This window comes from Saccopteryx bilineata, chromosome 2, assembly GCF_036850765.1.
Source record: "Saccopteryx bilineata isolate mSacBil1 chromosome 2, mSacBil1_pri_phased_curated, whole genome shotgun sequence".
Lineage (NCBI taxonomy): Eukaryota > Metazoa > Chordata > Mammalia > Chiroptera > Emballonuridae > Saccopteryx > Saccopteryx bilineata.
Window position 1 is genome coordinate 228,473,411 of NC_089491.1, and position 20,116 is coordinate 228,493,526.

General features: G+C 47.2%; 1 protein-coding gene across 4 annotated transcripts in view; it reads left to right on the forward strand.

Moving 5' to 3' along the window:
• The window catches only part of RUNX1 (RUNX family transcription factor 1), a 230,526-nt gene that overhangs the window by 158,321 nt on the left and 52,089 nt on the right, over positions 1–20,116 (forward strand). For all 4 annotated transcript variants that reach the window (XM_066259442.1, XM_066259439.1, XM_066259440.1 and 1 more), the window contains one exon: positions 8,451–8,555. In XM_066259442.1, the coding sequence (XP_066115539.1) occupies positions 8,451–8,555 (105 nt within the window). The remainder of the gene's footprint in view (positions 1–8,450; positions 8,556–20,116) is intronic.

Consider the following 20,116-nt stretch of genomic DNA (forward strand, 5'->3'; position numbering starts at 1 on the left):
TTCACTGCTCTGAGTGGTCAGTATCATGGCAAAGGGACAGGGGCGACTGTCACAAAGGAGTGGCAGTGCATGGCCTAGTAAAGAGATATGAGGACTTCCTGAACAAATTGTCATGTTCCTTGAGACACGTTAGGCTGATGAGGAGGCTGTCCAGGTAAAGGCACTAAGACGAGTGTCCAAGCTGAGGAGACAGAGTGGGGAGGTGTACCCTAGGCGGGGGTCCTGAGTTCCACCTTAGGGGTTTGCTCTAGTCCCAGTGAAACAGAGAACGGCCAGTGGGTTTTCAGCAGGGAGTTAACCAGATGGAAATGGTAGAAAGGTACCTGGATTGTGGATTGAAGAATGGAAAACGTGCCTGGAGGAGGCTTGTACCAATCTGAGGACTGAGTACTCTTATCGCTGCTGTTAGACAGTCTCAGACAGGTGCTTCTTCAGCTTGCAAGCACCCCTTTTGGTCAAGGGCACTGTGCCTGGAAATCAGTTCCCATCATGCCCCGCGTACCGCACCCAGCCTTGCCCGGAGCTTCCCTCTCCTTCCCACTCAACCCCCACACCCACCTTGTCCTCACAGTGTCCCGCAGCCACCGCCACGGGTGTTAAAAGCTGGAGAGTGGGACCTGGGGACTCCAAGCTGCCTTCTCTGCAAAATGTCCATCCTTCGGACCTCTTGACCACAGGCCATGTGGTGTCGGGCTGTGTGTTCACTGGGCTTCTAGGCATGAGCAGTGTCAGGGCTAGAACCAAACCAGCCTGGTGAGGTGGTTTCAGTCACCTGTCCTGTGTGGTCCTAGCCCGATGGGTAGTGACTAGGGAATTTGGGTGCACCAACCTGAAGGACAAGGCAGCAGGTGTGACGTTGGCTTAACGGGGGCTGTGAATTCAGGGTCTTGGGGGTGTTTGGACGTAAAGGACTAGGACTTGGTTCCACAACCAAGATTCTCAGGCCTGTGATACCAAGAGAAAGAGGAAGATCCGCAAGGAACCGGGAAATATGGAGAAGGGAAGTGCAGAATCATGTGAGGCACCCTACTCCATGGGGGTTCGCTGAATATTCCTTGTGAAAGGGAAGGCCTGCCCACCTGTCCTTTCATGAGGCTGAGCTTTTTGTTTGTGATCAGACATCCAGAACCCGCTGTCAAACTGAGAAGTTATAGGCTAATTCATGGATCCATTCATCAATCATTTTTATCACCTTGGGTCAGAAGATGCAAAGGAGAATAAAATGCTGTCCTTGTCCTCAAACAAGTCATTTTTATAGAACGTCTCCAAAGCAAACGCTTAGCATGTTCTTGGTTTTCTCTGAGAAAAAACTATTTTTCCAGTGACCCATCATTCCAAAGAAATGTAAGACTGAGGCCTGTATTTTAAGCGCCTGACTTTTGGTCGACGTTTGGGGGCTGCCTCTGTGCCAATAGCCTGGGCCTCCCATCTATGTTCTGCCCATGTGGACGCAGGTGGGTGAAGACATCTGCAGATACAGACATTTTGCACACATGTGGATTGGTTTTAATTTAGAGAAACCAGGAAATTCCATGCAACTGGAAGGATTTGTACCCGATTCAGAAATCCCCAGATAAATAATTATACAGCTTCACTGTCAAAAGTAGTGGTTAAGTGTTTGGGTAAGGAAATGGACAGGGAGCAAAAAGCATGAATTTTGGCATTTAGGTTGTTCCAGTGGAAAAGTAAGTACTATAAATTAAAAGCATTTTGTGAAAAAATATCCCAAATTCAGATTTCTCCTGAAATCTGAGGGCACATTAATTTCCATACTTAGTTATCCATGATGGAACGAAATTGGACCTCGCACCATATTTACCTAGGAAGGGGAGAGATCTCCCTGTAATATTTCAGAATCTTCTGGGATTCCCAGAATTTGCAAAGAATAAAATATGTGCCTTCCCCAACTTTCTTAGTTTTGAAAAGCTGCATCGTTTTTTCCTTTGACTTTTCCTTCCTCACTTTCTTGGATGTTTCCATTGTGAGCACAAACCTTTTCTAGCAGAGGCATACCTGAGTGACTAAAAATTGTTCTGATTGAGGTTCCTAAGCTGTAGGACCCCTGGAGAGATGAGCCCCCCCCCACCCATGAGTACAGCCTGCCCTTGCGTGACCAAGGGCAAGTTTCACATCCCTCAGAAACTGACCTCAAAAGGAGAAGGCTAACTCAGGGATCTGAACCCACACGAAGGACAGTGATGTAAACAGTCCAGCAGCTCAGGAGCTAATGCAGGTGGGTTGGCTCGCCAGGAACCAAATCTAGGGAGGGATGGTTGTAGGAGGACAAGAGTGAGAGGGCGGCCCCTCAGACACACCGGCAGCAAGAACATTGCCAGGATGGGACATGGACTTCTAAGTATGTCATCTTGCTCCTGGACAAGAAATGAGAAAGAGCCACCTCCTAGCCCTCTCGTCACCCTCAGCCCTTTTGACAACTGTGTGCACATTTGCAGCCGCCCCGAGGTTTAGCCACAGATGTGGCAGGGAAGTGGTGTGTGTGTTGGGCGTGGCTTTGTGAGACCACAGGGGCTGCAGGAAGTGACCAGCGCTGGGGCCCCTTGGTTGCCTCGCCTTGGGCAGTGTGTCAGGGCAACAAGTGTCTGGGAACACTAGCCATGACCATCTTCCCAACTAAATAAAGCGGTTAGTATTTTGCCCCGGCATTTGCATGAACAAGCGGGCATGGAGGTGGGTGACACTTGTTCCATTGGGGAGCATTTGGCCTGGCTGGTTCAAGAAGCCAACCAGCCAGTCACAGTTGTGCCTTACCAAGGTCGCCAGCTGGCGGGGCGGGCATGGACTTGAACTTCAAGTTCAGTAGAAGGCACAGATCTCCTGGTGGGTCTTTAGGCCTCCATCCACGGTCCTGCAGGACACTAACGCACACCTCACCTCCCAATACCAGCCCCTCCTCACAGGACTGCCTGCAGCCCTGGGCTTGGTGGAATCATGTTTCACATGACTTTGATTATAGTTAAATTGATATTTGCTGATTCATGATTCCATTTAACTTGCACAGCAACACTATGAGATGAAGGCTGGTCATGACCCCCAGTTCACAGATGACAACGCCGAGGCCCTAGAGAAGTTAAGTAGTTTGCCCAAGGCCACTCAGCTAGCAAGTGGCCGAGCGGGGATGTGAGCAGAGGCAGTACGGGCCATGCAGAGGGTCCACACTGTTCCCCGGGACCCTAGGCTTTCCACTTGCATGAGATTATAGAATGAAGTCACATCGTTGCCACCTCGCGTCTTAACTCAGGACATACCTTCTCCCCATTGTTGTTTCTCCACATCTCTTATCTGGTCCTAGTGTTTGTGCTTCTAATATTCCTCCTGGAACTCAACAACTCGGCCAGAGCCCAGGGTGAGAAGGAAGGTGTCAGTGGCCCCTTTCCTTAGCTCCCTCCTCTGTGAATCCCCACACAGGGAACCTATGACTGCGGCGTGGCCCCTCGGGAGCCGGGCCTGTCAGCAGCACATTCAGAGTGATCTGTGCGCCAGCCGAGGCCTCTGCTTGTCTCGTGGGGCCAGAGCCAGGCGGCAGGAGGGTCCCTGGAGCTTCTCCTGGCAAGGACTCACTTCGAGCTCCGTGGTGACCATCAGTCCATCTCCCAGCCCTGCCTGTGGTCCTGCAGAGGCAGGTGGGGTGTTGTGAGGTGGCAGATCTGCTCTCCTGTCCTCTGCCCTGGCTGTGTCTGAGCCCGGCAACAGCTTCCTGAGAAAAACACTTGAGAGCCGTTCATGCTCCCCACCCACACACTTAAAATACCAGGCCCATCGGTCATCTGAATGAGGGAGTTTGGTGAATAACCCGTGTGCTCCAGGGCACAGCTGCCATGTGTGCAGGTACGGGCCAAGAAGGGCTATCTCAGAAGGGATGGGCCGGGGCATGATCGGGGCAGAGCGCTGCTGGCCCTGGGTCCTAAAGTCACTGGGCCCAATGGCTAACTCTCCCCAACTGCCAAGTTCAGAAGAACACAAGTAAGTGGATGGCAGAGTTTTCCCCAAGTGGAAAAAAGTCACACGCACATACACCCATGGGTCAGACGTCCTCACTCACTACCTCTGTCTATGGGCAATAGGCAGACATCCTTGTTGGAGCTGGAAACAAGAGCCCGGTATGAGGGAAGCTACCGGAATATCTCCACCTTCGTGGACCATGTCACTCTGGCCAAAACACCCCACCTGGTAGCTCCTGCCAGGCAGACTCTTCTTGTGACTGCACATAAAATGATGGGCATAAATAATAGAATGTTAATTATGAGCAATGATTTCACAAATATTCACTTTGGTTGAATTTCACTCCTGATTAAGTTGGCCAGACTGTGGTTAAACCGGAGGTGTCATTTAGCCCTCAGCAGCCAGGAGGCCAGCTCAGGCTCAGGAAGAAACTGCTTTTGAACTATAACCCAGGCTTCCAGGGAGCAAGCGGTTGGATATAGTTTGGGCACATCAGGGCTGCAGGGACTGTTTTCTCTTTGGGGGGTGCCGTGGCAGAGTGTGGTAAAGTACCTCACATCCAGATTCCTGGGGCTGGTGCCTCTGAGTTTGCAGGTAAGGATTTAGGACCTTGGGGCAATCCTGTGAAGAACAGTGCGCACAAAGCTGGGGGGGGGGGGGTTCTGCTGTGTATACCTGTGTGACTTTGGGTAAATGACTTCACCACTCTGAGCCTTTGGCTTTGCTACCTATTCCTTGAGGACAGTAAAATCATTTCATGAGCATGTAGTGAGGACCAAATGAAATCATATCTGGGAAAGTGTTTGAAAAGTTGTCAAGTTCTACACAAACCCCAAAATGCCAATAGTATGAAGACAGCGACTCTTTGTGGTCATTTAGGAAACCAAGAATAGGTTGACTTGAGTGGGACCATTTTGGGGGGTCATATGCATAGCACAGGCCCCTGTAGGGCAGCTGTCACTTGCAGTGCCAATACTGGAACTCCTAACATTTGGTGTTTGTACTGCATTAAGTAGTGTTCCCTAAAAAGTCATGTTCACCGAGAACCTCAGAATGTGACCTTATTTATTGATAGACACAGGCTTTGCAGACGTAATCAAGTTAAGGTGAGATCCTGCTGGTTTAGTGTGGGCCCTATATCCAGCAACCACATGCCCTTCTAAGAGGAGGGAGGTTTGAAGCAGAAGACACACAGAGGGAGAAGGCCATGTGGTGGTGGAGGCAGAGGTCGGACTGATGCTTCAGAAACCAAGGAACGGCAAGGACTGCCAGCAACCACCAGAAGCCGGGCAAGGCCAGGAAGGAAGGATTCTTTCAGAGAAGCTTCACAGGGAACAAGGCCGTGCCTACACCTTGATTTTGAACTTCCAGCCTCCAGACTGAACCGATTTCAGTTGTTTTAAGCCACCCAGGTTGTAGAACCTTGTTACAGCAGCCCTGGGAGACTCCTGCAGTCTTTTCACAGTCTCTGAGATGCTGAAGTTGCAGGCAAACAGGGAAGCACAGGGGCACGCACATGCCTGCATGTGGAGATGGTACCCACAGGGACACGCACACGCCTACATGTGGAGATGGGTGCCCACAGGGACACGCACACGCCTGCATGTGGAGATGGGCGCCCACAGGGGCACGCACACGCCTGCATGTAGAGACGGGCGCCCACAGGGGCACCCAAAGGACTGCATTGTCAAAGATGAAAGCAGAGCTGAAAGTAACATCGTATGTGTCCCAGAAACTCCCTTATTTTGCAGACCAGGAAACTGTGACATCTGGAGAGGTCAAATGATTTGTAATGAAGTCTTCTAACCTCATTGCAGAAAGAGCTTCCCCGCCTACTCCTCTCACCCCCCCCACACGTGTGTGATGTGTGAGCACGTGCATGCGCGCGTGCACACACACACACACACACACACACACCCCTACTCAGTCACTGGGGCAAGGTCATTATTCATTGCATATATCTTCAAGGTCCTTTTTCATTCACACACACACACACATATACAACACGTGCACACACATACCTTCGAGTATCATGCACCGGATACAGCTTTAATGGCTTTACTCATCTTAACTCATTTAACCTCCCACCATACTCTACCCCTCTACCCGGAAGCCTCTCCCACTGTCCCCTTTTCTCAGCTCCCTGTGAGGGGACACAACCCGTGTCCTCAGGCCTTTACCACCAAAAACCCCATTCAACCCAACATCCTAGTCAATCAGAGGTAAAGACTACTTCAGGAGCAGCCCCAGAACAGCCACAAAGCAGCCTCTCATCAGCAAGGAAGCCTTCCTGAAAGATGAGTGACAGGTGCCCAGCTGTGAAGCCCAGAATACCGAGGCAAGGGCTGGAGTCAGGAGGCCTGGGTGGCCGGTGAAGGGGACAGAGGAAGAAAGACCCCGAAGCAGAAATGCCCTGGCCTCTGCGTGGGACACAGGGGAGGAGATTCTACCCGGGGAGCGAGAGGCTTGGTAGTGAGAGGATCCTATAAGCTGGCTGTGGGATTCAGCCTTGCTGCTGGCAGCACTGACCCTGGTAGGCTGTTGATGGGCAAAGGGCAGAGCAGCCGTGATGCTCAGAGGAGCACATGCGCAGGGCAGAGCAGCCGTGATACTCAGAGGAGCACATGCGCAGGGCTGCTCCCAGGGCTGCAGCGGCCCTTGCTCCTTTGACCAGTTCTTCAAAAGCCACATACTGCACAGCAAGGTGGCTGGTCCTCTGCATGTTCACCTTCACTCGCTGTCCCTCTTCATGAGGCCTGGCCTGCGGCCTCTCTTGCCCATTCCTCCAATGGCCTGCGGTCTCTCCAGTATTTGCTGACAGGATAAGAAACAATCTGTCTCCTGGTGGCACTGAAAGGATATCCTGAAGATAGCACATCCCTAAGGCCCAAAAGATCCTTCCCCAGGGAGAAGGCCAGCTGATGGGGAAGATGCATGTAGGCGCAGGGCCTCCCGGATCCCCCAGTGCTCTGACCCGAGGCACACCCCTCACCCCGCCTGTTGGACAGGTCAGCTGTGGCTTTAGTTACAAAGCCACATGGGGCAAAGCAGGTTGCATCATCTGACCTTCATTTGGGAGTGTTCTCATTGTAGACTTTAAATATTCAATAGAATCCTGATCAATGGGGATGGCTCGGTGGGTTTTTCCTGATCAGGAATCGCTGGCTTGCTGTGGCCAAAGATGTTTCCACTGAACATTCTTCTGGCGCCTTCTTTTGTATCAATCTTGCATGGCAGTTGAAAATATTCTGCTGTTTCTAACTGGGAGAAGGAAGAAGGTTTGGTTTTGGAAATGGTTTTGGGAGCAGGTAGGGGAGCAGGTGGGCATGTTTGTTTTTCTTTCATTTCTCTTTGGTTTCATTTCATGCTGCAGGAGTAAGAAAAGAAACTGTTAGAGCACCATTGTATTGATGTAGGAGGTCTGAACATCGTGCTTGGTCAAACCTTAGGATCCTGCTATGGGAAACAGAGAAAACAAGACAGTGAACACAACAAATACCCCTTCGAAAACCATGCACAGAATACAGTTTTGTCAGTTTCACTCATAGTAACACATTTAACCTCCCCCCAGAAATGCTGTCAAGTAGGAAAAGTTATATGTACCCATCTTCCAGGTAAGGGCACTGAGGCACAGAGAGGGCTGCTGTCTTGCCAAAGCCAGCTACCTAGAGTCCATCCTCTGAACCACTAGACAAAGAAGATCGTTTTTTAACATTGATATATTTGCATATTAATCACAGTATTAGTATATATTACGTTAGTAATGACATTATATATTATAAATGTACTTTTAAAATAGCTTTTGAAAGTTATTAAGAGCATCGTATGGGATATATATTGTGAAGACACACTCATATGTCATGAGAATGAGTGAGATGTTTAGATGGACATTCATGTGTGTATATGTGTTTAGGGTTCCGATTGACTCTCAATCTGCCAGCTACATATCCTTAAGTCTATGTATGAACTATAGATGTTGTCTGGCCAATTCCACGAGTACCTCTAATAACATCTAGTGTTCTAAAATAATATTAAAAAGCAACCAACATTCAGTATTTTTGAAGCCTTGGAGGTGCAAACAAACCTCGAGCATAAAGATGGTTATGGGAGTCTTTTACCCCCCTTTTTTCCTGAGTTTATAAAAGGGGGAGGTGGTGGTGGGGAAGCAGTGGGTCCTTGCCAAGCTGATACTATGTCCCCTGGGGTCTTGATGTTAAAGAAAACGACTCCAAATCTCTCCTGATCCTGTTTGTCGATGATTAAATGAAAGCTGTGGAAGTACATGAAGTGTTAGAGAGAGAAATGGCAACGCATGCATTTCAGAATTTAAGTAAAGCCAAACTCAAGGGCATACTAGAAGAACCAATGGCTGAGGCTGAAGTACTGCCACCTTTCCAGGTTGAGGAAGGGAATAAGTTCATGGTCAGTTATCTAGCAAGTTCCATTCAGGCCATCGCCTCATCCTTTTGTATTCTTTTGTGTCCCACCAGGGAAAAGCTTCACTCTGACGATCACCGTCTTCACAAACCCACCACAAGTTGCCACTTACCACAGAGCCATCAAAATCACGGTGGATGGACCCCGAGAACCTCGAAGTAAGTGGGACCCTTCTGGGCTGGCACACTCCTTAGAATCCTTGGGTTTGACTGGCACTGCTCCAGTGCAACTGAAACCTCTGCCCAGAGGGGGACATCGGGCCCCTGCAGGAAGAAAGAATCTTATAACAATACTTACTCCTCAAAGGTTGCCTCTGAGCACTGAACTGTTTTTGAAGCATCCTCTTAGAGGGCAGAAAGACATCAGGGCTAATCAAAGTGTATTTTAGAACCATTTCAGTCTGTGTGAGACTGAAGATTAATCCCTCAAATAACGGTAAAGTCCAACAGATCAGAAGCAAACAGGGAATGGAAGATTAGGCAGGCACAGGGGAGGCCAAAAAAGAGGCCTGAGGGTCAAAGTGGACCACAAGGGCCTGATTACCACCCATGTCGGCCTTTTATTCATTTTTAAGGCTGGAGATAAAAACCATGAAAATAACCGTTTTCTTTTGGTGGCACAGATCAAAATCTTATTACAGGATTGTTTAAAATAGAGAATGGAAGGGTAGGAGAATGTCAGGGGGTGGGGGCTAGGGAGGGGAGACTAGTAAATATAGAAAGATGGTACCAAAAAAAAAAAATAGCTTCTATGAGGAAAGCTTTTTAAAAAAGGAGTGGGGTTGTTTAGTCTGCAGAAAGATGTCTTCATGGTGACTTAATGACTATCTTTGAGTAAACAGAAAAGTAACACTCTTTTCCAAACCACACCCTTTCCTGGGATGGAGGCTGAGTTACAGCCACAGACCTGTGGAGCTGCCTGGAGGCCCTGCCCAGTATCTGTGTGCCTCCAGACCTTGCCGGGTCCCCAGTGGAAAACTGATACTTTCTTCTCAGGGAGAGAGACATTCAAACCTTCCTGCTATTCCTGGAAGGTGAGAGGCAGGGAGGCCAGTTGAAAAACAAAGTGATAAAGAATCTGCGGGCAAATGGTAGAGTTCTGGTTCAGGTTCTGATGCCCTTGGCAAGTCACAGAGCCCCTCTGGCCCCGTTTCCTCATCTGCAAAATGGGGATAAAATGATAGTGTCTGTGTAAGACGGAGTGAACTGATACTGAGCTCCTTGCACTGAGAGTGAACTCGGAAGACACGAGAGAGCCCCATACAGCCTCGCTGCCTTTCCTGACTGTGCTCCAGGGCCAGACCTGAGGACTTTCTCATTGTTGTGATGCCTTTGGGGCTTCTGGGATTGCCCCTGGGGTGTGGCTCTCAACATGTCACCCTGTGGTCAGAACACCTTGTGGCAATCCTTCCTGCTGACCTTGCCACACCCTTATGGCTGGTTGGTCACCCGCTAGGACCATTCCAGGGGCTGCCTCGGCATTCCCAATGCCCCAGCATGGCAAGAGTCCCACAGAAAACCACCTGCCCACAGGCCAACCCTCAGGATGTGGTCTTCTGTCCACAGTCCCCTTGGTGCCATTTGCCACACTCTGACTCCATCCCCCTCTGACCTCATTTTTCCCCATCAGTTTTTTTTGGGCCCTGCCCAGACTCAGAAAACCGTGGGACTTGGTAACACCCCAATTCCAATTTATATGTGCAAAGCAGGCCACATGCAGAGGACCACACAGTTCCATCCAAACCTGGAATGACTGTGAGCATCTTGGTAGGCGAACTAAGGACTAATACTGACCGTGCTTTACACATAGCAGGTGTCTTGGGCTCTCCACCAAGGTGGGGGTAGAGCAGTTGTGACAGGTAAGGAAATTGACTTTGAGGGTAATTACACTGCTAGAAAGGCTCACTCAGGCTGTGGAATCTCTGTCTTTAGAAGCAGAGACCACAGCCATCTCTTGGGCAGTTCAGATGATGATTGCCTGGAGGAAGAAGTTTAAATCACATGACCCCTTGATACACCCTGACTTCTATCCTCCCATGTGTAGAACAGGGCAGGTTTTGCCCCCTTGCTAATATTTTATGTAACAGTCGAAGAACCTAAGAGGTGGTTGAGCTTCAGAAAACATGGGCGCTGTGACTTTTAAGAACTCGCAGTCAGAAGGGGAACTGCACCGTTGTAAGAGCTGGCCTTTCTGCACGGTCTGCTCTGTTCCTTGCTGTTTATCTTTTTTTATATTAAGTGAGAGGTGAGGAAACAGAGGCAGACTCCTACATGCTCCCCAACCAGGATCCACCCAGCAAGTCCCCTACAGGGCAATGCTCTGCCCATCTGGGGCCCTGCTGCTCTGTTGCTGGCAGTGGAGCTATTTCAGTGCCTGAGGTGAGCCCATGGAGCCATCCTCAGTGCCTGGGGCCAAATTGCTCAAACCATTTGAGCCATGGCTGTGGGAAGGGAGGAGAGAAAGAGAGAAGGGGGAGGAATGGAGAAGCATATGGTCACTTCTTCTGTGTGCCCAGATTGGGAATTGAACCTGGGACTTCCACACGGCAGAACGATGCTCTACTGCTAAGCCCAATGGTCAGGGCTGCTCCCTGCTGTTTATAACGGAAGAAAACAGTCATTATTGAGAAGGGCGCTCTGATTAGACTGAAGGGATTTGCCCCGAAGAGGTGCCTGTTTTTATGGAGTCTTTCCTGCCAAATGAAATTTGAGGTCAGAGAAAATTATTACATTAGTTAAGTACATATGTTACAAAGAGGTGTTGTAGACCCAGGTAGATAGTCTCCCCTTTCACTAGTGACTTCTACAAAAACAGCCCTAACCACGCAGACTCCCAGGGTGACTCATGTAATGCTGGCTTTTCTGTTCAGCCTATGAGGTGGGGGAGGGGGCATGACTACTTATTAGTGTGCGGTTTTCTCATTAGTACTTGGCTGACTTGGTTAAGGGTAGGAAATACCTCTTTTTGATAATGTTATGCTCACCACCACTTTTATAAAAGAGAATATTAGCAATTTTTTTCCCAGCTTTATTGAGATATAAATGCTATAACATGTACATTTACAGCACAATACTTGGTTATACTATAGATTGCAAAATGATTTTTACAGTAAGATCAGTTAACACAGCCATTAACTCACATAGTTACATTGTATGTCTGTGTGTGTTAAGAACTTTTAAGATTTACTCTCTTAGCAACTTTCAAATATGCAATGCAGTATCCTTGACTAGTCACCATGCTGAACATTACGTTCCCCAGGACTTACTTCTCTTATAACTGGAAGTTTGTACGCTATAACCAATGTTACTCATTCTCCCCCCACCCCCTTCCAGCCACCAATCTACTCTGTTTCTATGAATTCAATTTTGTTCTAGATTCCACATATAAGTGAGATCATACGTTATTTGTCATTCTTTGTGTGACTCATCTCACTTAGCATAATGTCCTCAAGGTCCATCCATGTTGCTGCAAATAGTAGGATTTCCTTCTTTTTCTATGGCTGAGTAATATTCCACTGTGTCACACACACACACACACACACACACACACACACTGCCCTTTCTCTATCCATCCATCAGTAGGCACTTAGGTTGCTTCTGTGTCTGGGCTATTGTGAACAGTTTGCAGTCACTTCTAAAGTAATGTTAACAGAGGTCACTGCATGTAAATCAGGGATGCCCAGACTATGTCAAATCTAAGGATCAGTAGGACCTCCAATGTCCCTTCATTATTATGGTACTATGACTGCTGGGTCCTTCTTGCAAAATGGCCCTGGCATTGCCAAGCCTAATAGTTTTGAAAAGTCCTCTTGTTTTATGAAGTCACAGACTGTGAGAGCTCAGAGGAGCCTGAGGGCCTTTAGGCCTAATAGCATCATAGATAAAGGAAAGCAGCCCGAGAGAAATGAAGTGACTTGCCTAGATTGAAAAGAAATAGTTGGTGACAAAGCCGGAAATAGAAGGAGGAGCTGTTACCTAATTCTCTACTCTTATCCCTCGATTCGTCTGTCCATTCATTCACTTGTCCATCCATCTGTCCCATAGCATCTGGACATGGTCTATATACTAAACTCTCTGACCTGGCATCGGAAATCTTGTGTTTGAAATCAGGTTTTGGCTTAACTGACTCCTCCTCGCACTCATCCTAGCTGTAAGGTTGTCAAGAAAGGGGGGAAGAGGTGGTGCATCTTTGGTGGCATGGGGCCTTCACCTTGCAGCATGCATACCAAAAACAAACAAAAACACAAGAAGGAACGCTTATCTCATTCCACCCCCACTCAAGTCACTCACAAAAGGACTGAAAATTAAAGAACATCCCACAGCCCCTCAGGCTGATTGGAAACTTGATGTTTCAGACCACTAGGGAAAGAATTAATTGTTGAAACATAAATCTATTCCGAGCATCAGCTCCATGAGGAGGATTCTCCGCTGGGGTCCATCCTGGCAAGCAGCCGTGGGGGGTCTGTTTTCAGAACAGTAGGACGCAGAACATTCAGTGCCTTGGGAACATACAAAAAGAGTCTTCTCTTTAAGCCTAAAAGATAGATGAAAAGAATTTTAAAAATAAAAAGGATATTTGAGAGTTTTTTTAATATTTGGAGGACTAATGAAAAACTCTTGCTCAGTCCATGTATCTGTCATTCAGTCTGTGTGTCTATAATATGAAAAGCTGAGATTCCAAAGCATATTCTCTGCCCATATCCCGTGAAATAGTGTGAATGTGGGAAGCAGTTCAGGGCTGTGCAGGAAGATATTTTGCTCAGCAGAGGGGGAGGAGAGTGAGCTGTTAGGCCCCTGACTGATGGGGGCGGGGGACTGACCCAGTGCTGTAGATTTGGACAGTCATTCTGATGTCATGACCTGTCACCTGTCTAGCCAGGAATCGGTTACATCTGGAACACTGAGTAACCTCATTAAAAACTAAAAAGTTTAATAAAACAAATATTGGTCACTTCTGGGACAACGCCTGCCCTTGGATTAAAGAAGTTGTTCACAGTCACCGTGCCGTGCTTTAGCTCTCGGGTATCCCCATAATGGACAGTGAGGTGGAGCTGCTACTCAGAGGCTTGAGAGTATGCTCTTTCCTGGGGCGCTAGTTTTTATGCCAGCTAACTTTTTGATAAAATAGGGAATTATAGTTAAAAGAGGTCAACTGACGGGCCTCACTCCCCGACAACTCAGTTGCTTTGTGAAGGACTTTGTTGAGATTGCGTCAATGTCAAATATACTTTTCCTCTGTGATTGTGAATGTACATATCAACCCTATAACGTGGATGCAGAGAAGACACAGGGTCTTTATATAATAATGGCAAGTGGAAAGAGGAATCAGTGAAGGGTCCCTATAAACTTACAGTGCTAATGAGCCTCCACGTCCTTGGACCCAAGTTTACCCATCCCAGTATGGGATGAGAAGTATTGGCTTCTTGTGACTGACTCATAAACATTTTTTTTAGTGTGTTATATTCTCTTAGTCACAAAAACACCTAATAATAATAACAGCTGGCAGTGCTCATTGTTTGCCTACCGCTGTTCTGAGTGCTGGCCCAGATGAGCTGATACCATATCCAAAGGAACAGGTCAGAGAGGCTGACGCAAAAAGACGTTAAGCCCCCTTGTCGAGGTCACACGGCTGGGAAGCAGAATTAAGACAAAGCAGCCCAGACACTGTAATCCACAGACGCTGGCGTCTGACTTCAAGAACTGCACCAATTACTCCTTGAGCTTCGTTGTATTGAACTTACTCTTCCAGAAATTTTTTTATTAGGAGCGTTTGTCCATACAGCTCTGGTTCAAACACAGTTTTTCTTAGAGAACACAGAGCCTCGCAGCCTCAGCAGGGGTAATTTTTATACTGAGAGGAAGAGGTCAGCTTTTTCCCTTGGGCAGGGTTCAGTGCAGCATACACTGGGGGTGGGAGGCAGCCGGCTGTCACATGTGTGACGGTTGCTTCCGTATCTGTCACCAGGGTCTGCTTGGCACCTGGCATCAGTAGGGACTTAAGGGATGGTGGTGCACAACACCCACCTCCTCCTCCAGTGCTGGCATGCAGGACACTGTGACGGGAATGCTCGCCCGGTGAACAGTGCCCCTTTGGCAAGTCTTCCTAGCAGCCTTTGTGCCTCACGTGCAGCCACTGGAGGATGGGAAGTTGTGTCATTCGTGCTCCTGAATGGTCAAGGGAATACCAGACAGTTTTATATACTGTGATCTCAGGATTGTAAGGACCCATCACAGTCACCCTGTCACTGTGCTTGAATTGTATCCTTCAGGTAGTGAGTTGAGCCCTGCCCAATGCCTCTTCTCTGAGTGTCCAAAGAATGGATTTGGCCTTTAGTTTTTTTTTCTAGACAAAATCGCAATCCACAAAAGAGAAAAGGTGTAATTCCCCTATCCCTCCCACCCAAGATATACAGTAGGAGACAGAGGGTTGACAAAGAGAAAACATTCTGACTTCTGTTCTTCTTCCCAGTCTGAAGGGTGTTTGGTGCTAAGACAAACCTTCTGGGGTGACTTCCACTGCCCTGTGATGCTGCCATGCCGAGCGCCCCCGCTACCTCAGGACTTGGCAGGAGCTTTTCTTAAAGCATTAACAATCATCCTGCCTAACTGGCTCCAGTGAACTTGAGAACCCCTTGCTATTTATTATTTTTAGTAGTATCAAGATAGATCAAGAATAGTTTTATGTACATAGAGATCTCCCTGCCCCCTGAGTCTGTGGTGGATTTAATACACACTAAGGTCGGAAAGGGTCCCTGGGTTGAATGGATATGTAAGACCACCCTGGAGGGAGTACGCTTCTGCCCCAAAGCAGTAATGACCCACCTCATCAGCTGGCTGACACCTGGGTGGCCTGTGACCTCTCGGGAACTAGCCCTATCTCCTACAGACATCACTCAGAAAGAAAGAGAAGTTCCTTCCCAGGTACCAGTGAGAAGCCCAAGAAACCATGTAGGTACCTTCTCAGGAGACAGGGAGAGAGAAAAAACCAAATGAAACTTAAATCATTACCTGAGTTTCTCTTTCCATTCGGACCATGGCAAACCCCTATCACCCCTGAGTCCCATATCATTGAGGTCGAGATCTTAGTTAATATATCACAGCCCTTGCTAGAATTTTCTATATGAAGTGCTAAAAGGAAGGAAAAAAAATCCTGTTGGCAGCATTTAGGCTTCAGTTTCTCAATCTTAAAACCTGTACAAAGGTCTCTGGGTCCTGGCCTGGGGGACTTAGGCTGCGCACTGGCACCTCGGGCCAGTAGGTGTGAACTTGGGCAGGTCGGTGCTTTTGTCCTCTCTTCTTTGGTCCAATGAAGCAACGGAAAGAGAATCCCTAAATTAGTTCCTATCCGGAAGGGGTAACAGAATGTTGTCAGAAAAACAGAGCCAGCCTGACCAGGCAGTGGCGCAGTGGATAGATCATCGGACTGGGATGCAGAGGACCCAGATTTGAAACCCCAAGGACGCCAGCTTGAGCGCGGGCTCATCTGGTTTGAGCAAAGCTCACCAGCTTGAACCCAGGGTTGCTGGCTTGAGCAAGGGGTCACTCAGTCTGCTGTAGCTGCCTGGTCAAGGCACATATGAGAAAGTAATCAATGAACAACTAAGGTGTCGCAATGAAGAACTGATGCTTCTTATCTCTCTCCCTTCCTGTCTGTCCCTATCTGTCCCTCTCTCTGTCACAAAAAAAAAAAAGAAAAGAAAAAACAGAGCCATAGGTTCCCCACAAACAGAGCCCCTGAGAGATCGAGCTCCATGGGCCTAGGCCATCCTGTGTCACATTAGACATTGTCCACATGCACCCAAGTGATACATTTTGCTTGCTTGTTTTTTTTATTTTTTTTTTTCTGTAAATTTTTCAAAAGGCTCTCTTTATCATTTGTTTTTTAAATTACCTGGCAATGAATAATTCATTTAATTTCCCATGGCCCTGATTTTTCAGCCATTAACCCAGCAGTCAGGGTTTGGGATCCCCATTTGGGCACTTGCTAACTGCATGGGTGACCATATCAGGGGGTGGCAACCTGGTTGAGCCTCCATAAACAAGGATGGTGGTCCTCCTCATGGGGCAGGGAGGCCAAATGTGACGTCCTCCCTGGAACGTTGGAAACCACTCCTGGGACACAAGGGGCACTGGGGACATGGGACAGAGGCTTGCAATCCTTTGGCTATGAGAACACTAAACAAAAAAGGGTTTGTGAATCCTAAGTTTAAAAATTCATGAAGTTGCCTAATGTTTTTTAGATGTTTAATTAAACATTTATACATTTTGATTTTTTTTTTCAGTTTTCCTTTTGTATTTAGACCTGGTGTAATTCTTTTCCAGTATTTTTGTGGACCCTTGAAACTCCCTAGGTACTGATCCTAAGTCCTTTGTGGGTAAAACGGCCTGCCTCCAAATGTTGAATTTTGTGAAGCAGGCAGGGAAAACCCTATCTGAGCAGCACTGGACGTTGGCACTTGGTATCTTCCAAGTAGGCCCTTTCCGTAATCTATATCATATGGCTGTGGGAGAGGCTCGTCTACACTGTTCTAGAAAATGGACACAAAATGTGCCAAAGTCTCTTGGGATCCAGACAAATGCAGCTCACCTGCCAGGTGGGACAGCACCTTGACCCGCCTGCCACCCAAAAGCTTTGCAGCATAGCACACATGCTCAGCCACCCTCTGGATTTCTGAAACCAACATTCCTTTCTGCACTTGTTCTGGGGTCAGTTTTTTGTTTTCTGTTTTTTGTTTGTTTGTAGTTGTTGGGTTTTTGTTTTTGTTTTATGCATTTGTGGGTATCCATTCGGTAGGCTCTTCCTCATTTCCCCCCAGATACTGTCAGTGGAACATTCCAGTGCTCAGTGATCACTGTACATACAGCATTGGAGATCCCTGGGGCAGGCGCTACACCTTGGTGGTCTGCTGCCCTCCTACCTTTTGGCTAGATGGAGTAGCCCCTCCTAGATGGTTGGGCAGCAACTCAGCTAAGGCCCATGCCTGCCATCTAGTTGCATTTTGTGAAGAGCTCAAGCCACGGCGTCGGGAGCCCTGGTGGCTGCAGGAGCGGGTGGTCCCGGTTCTGTGCGCAGCCCCACCGTTTGTGCGTGGGTCACGAAGGGATTGCTGTGGGCACATTGCAGCCCACAGTGCATTACAACATGTCAGCCTCTCGGCTTTGGGAAGGGCTCTGAATATTTTCAGTACAGGAACCACTTTCTATTTTTCACTTTGAAAAAAAAGAAAAAAAAACTTTCCTTGAATTTTCCCAAAGGCTTGGGGTGTTTTTTTTTCCTTTAAAGTTACATAACTAGAAAAAGAAAAGAATAAAAGCCTTTAGTAAGAATTAGATCAAGTGGGCCTCATGAACGCCACAGCCACACACACACACACACACATTATATGGAAGAGCACCTTAACGTAAGTTAAGTAAAAAGTCCCCCCACCCTTCCACGCACAAGATCATTTGTGCTAACTTGAAAATTTGCATCCCCCCCCGCTTTCCATGTTCTTTTCTTTCATAAACAGTTTGTTTTAAACATTCACTTTTTTAGCTGTGAAAAGTTGGCAATCAAGAAAGGATACGTTAGGCATAATCTGTTGCTGAGCGTTGTAGCTGGGCATCACCAGACCATCACTGACCAAGACATTGACAGCAGTTTGGATGTGAAACGAGTTCTTCAAAGTGTGACTTAACATGTGGTATATTTGTATGGAGCCCATGTACAACTAAGTCATACAGGATTACTAGGGAAATTCGCTCTAGCCAGTAGCTAAACATCCTGGAGAGACGTTTATAAATTTAAAAAAAAAAAAAAAAAAAAAAAAGGTACCCAAAGCAAAGTTCTTTCCTATTTGCCTTCTTTTTTTTTTTTTTTTAAAGGAACACAGATTAATCTGCCAACTCCCTAGAGCTTTAAAGTAAGTTAATGGCAGTCCCTGGGCACGGCCCTCCCATGACTTACCTACTGAAGTTCTCTGGAAGTAACTGTGGACAAAGCTCAGACCGTCATTGAGATCTTCATTGGGCCTTTTAGACCAAAATGGCAGGCATTTGAGAGTGTTTATTGGTTTGGTTTTGGTTTTGGTTCAGCGTGGCTTGGAAGTATTCAGTTTTCTGGTCATTAGAGATAAAAAATAGATATCTGAAATGAGAGTAAGCTATTAAGCACTGGGTACATGTATGGCCCTTTTTGATTGGCTCCTGCTGTCACCTTACTTTGAATTGGCTTTGCAGTGGTTGTATGCCTTTTCTAATTCACTCATCTTAAAGCGCTAAGAAGAAACATGCACGGTGCTCTCTCTGCTGTTATCTCCAGTGTTGCTAACAGGGCACAGCTCACATTCCAGAGACGAGGCAGAGAGCTCGGAGCCTGTGGGAGTGAGACAGGAGTGCGGAGCTGGACCAACTAGGCCCCACGTTCTTCCTGTGTGCCAGTTTCCCCATCTGCAGAATGGGCTTAGGGACACCCACCTGGCTGGCGGTGTGAGGATTAAATAGGATAGCCTGAGAGGCAGACTGGCGGAGTAGTTGGCCACCCCAGGCAGAAAGCTGGCTTACTGATTCAGCCTTGCCTCTCCTCCATTGTCAGATTCGTCCTCCCCAAGCTCAGTGTCCTCAGGTGAGAAACTGAAGGAGATGCTATCTTTATCGTGGGAGAGGCTTGTGCAGATTGGATAAAGGGGCGCAGGTGATAACAGCACAGTGCCTGGCACAGAGGTGCTCCTTAAACACTCACTGTTACTAAAGCACATGCCCTGGGCATGGGTCGGCTCCTTTTCCTCATGCCTTTGCCCTTCCCAGGGGAAAACTTGTGGAATTCTGCCCACGTGGGGGCCAGATATTTGCCATTGCCAGCTTACTTTTTGCAAAACATCCCAGCTGAGCAGGCCCTCAGAATACAATACTATAGTGGCTTTTCTCTTTTTTCATTCCACCCTATTCTTTACCCCAAATAATGAACTGACTTCAGCAACTTATTTCTCCTTGAAGCAAAACCCCATCGCCCTGTTTCCTTACAGAAAGGTGGGCTTTTCTCAGACAGAGATTTTTATCAAAATGTAGTTGTTTCTTAACTGAACATGAGCATCTGTGCTGCTGTGGGACCAGGCAAGACTCTCAGAATCTAGAACTTTCCACTGGGTCATCAATAAGATGGGACTAGTAATATGAGCCCTGTCTGTGCATAGGGTTGTTTTGGATGAACTGAGATAATATATGGGGGGTAAACAAAGTTAGGTGCACACTTGTAATACAAATAATACAATAATTAACACATGAATAATAAAAGAATAAACCATGTTTTGCATGTTCACAACTGTTAACCTATTTTTTGGTCCACCGCTGTCTATCAAAGGTGCTTTATAGGCCATCTAAAGATGAGACACTACAAATATAATAGGTATGTAATTAGAGGATAGAAAAATAACAATAGAAACATGCATTATTATTATTATTATTATTATTATTATTACTATTGTGTGTTATATAAAAACCTGAGGGATCTTAAAATATTATTGGTTTCTTGATGGTAGATTTCATCTCATTATGGCTTTTGGGGATTGATGAGAAGAAAATTGTAGGAAAAAAAGAGACATAAATCAGCCTCCAGTGAATGCAGACTCTTTAGGAATTTTGCCTCTGTCATAGAGTGTCTTAATGGTCTCTTTCCCTACTTCTGCATCCCCTTTAAGAATGAGGGAAACAAAAAGAAGCATCGATCTTGACAGCCGAGAGAG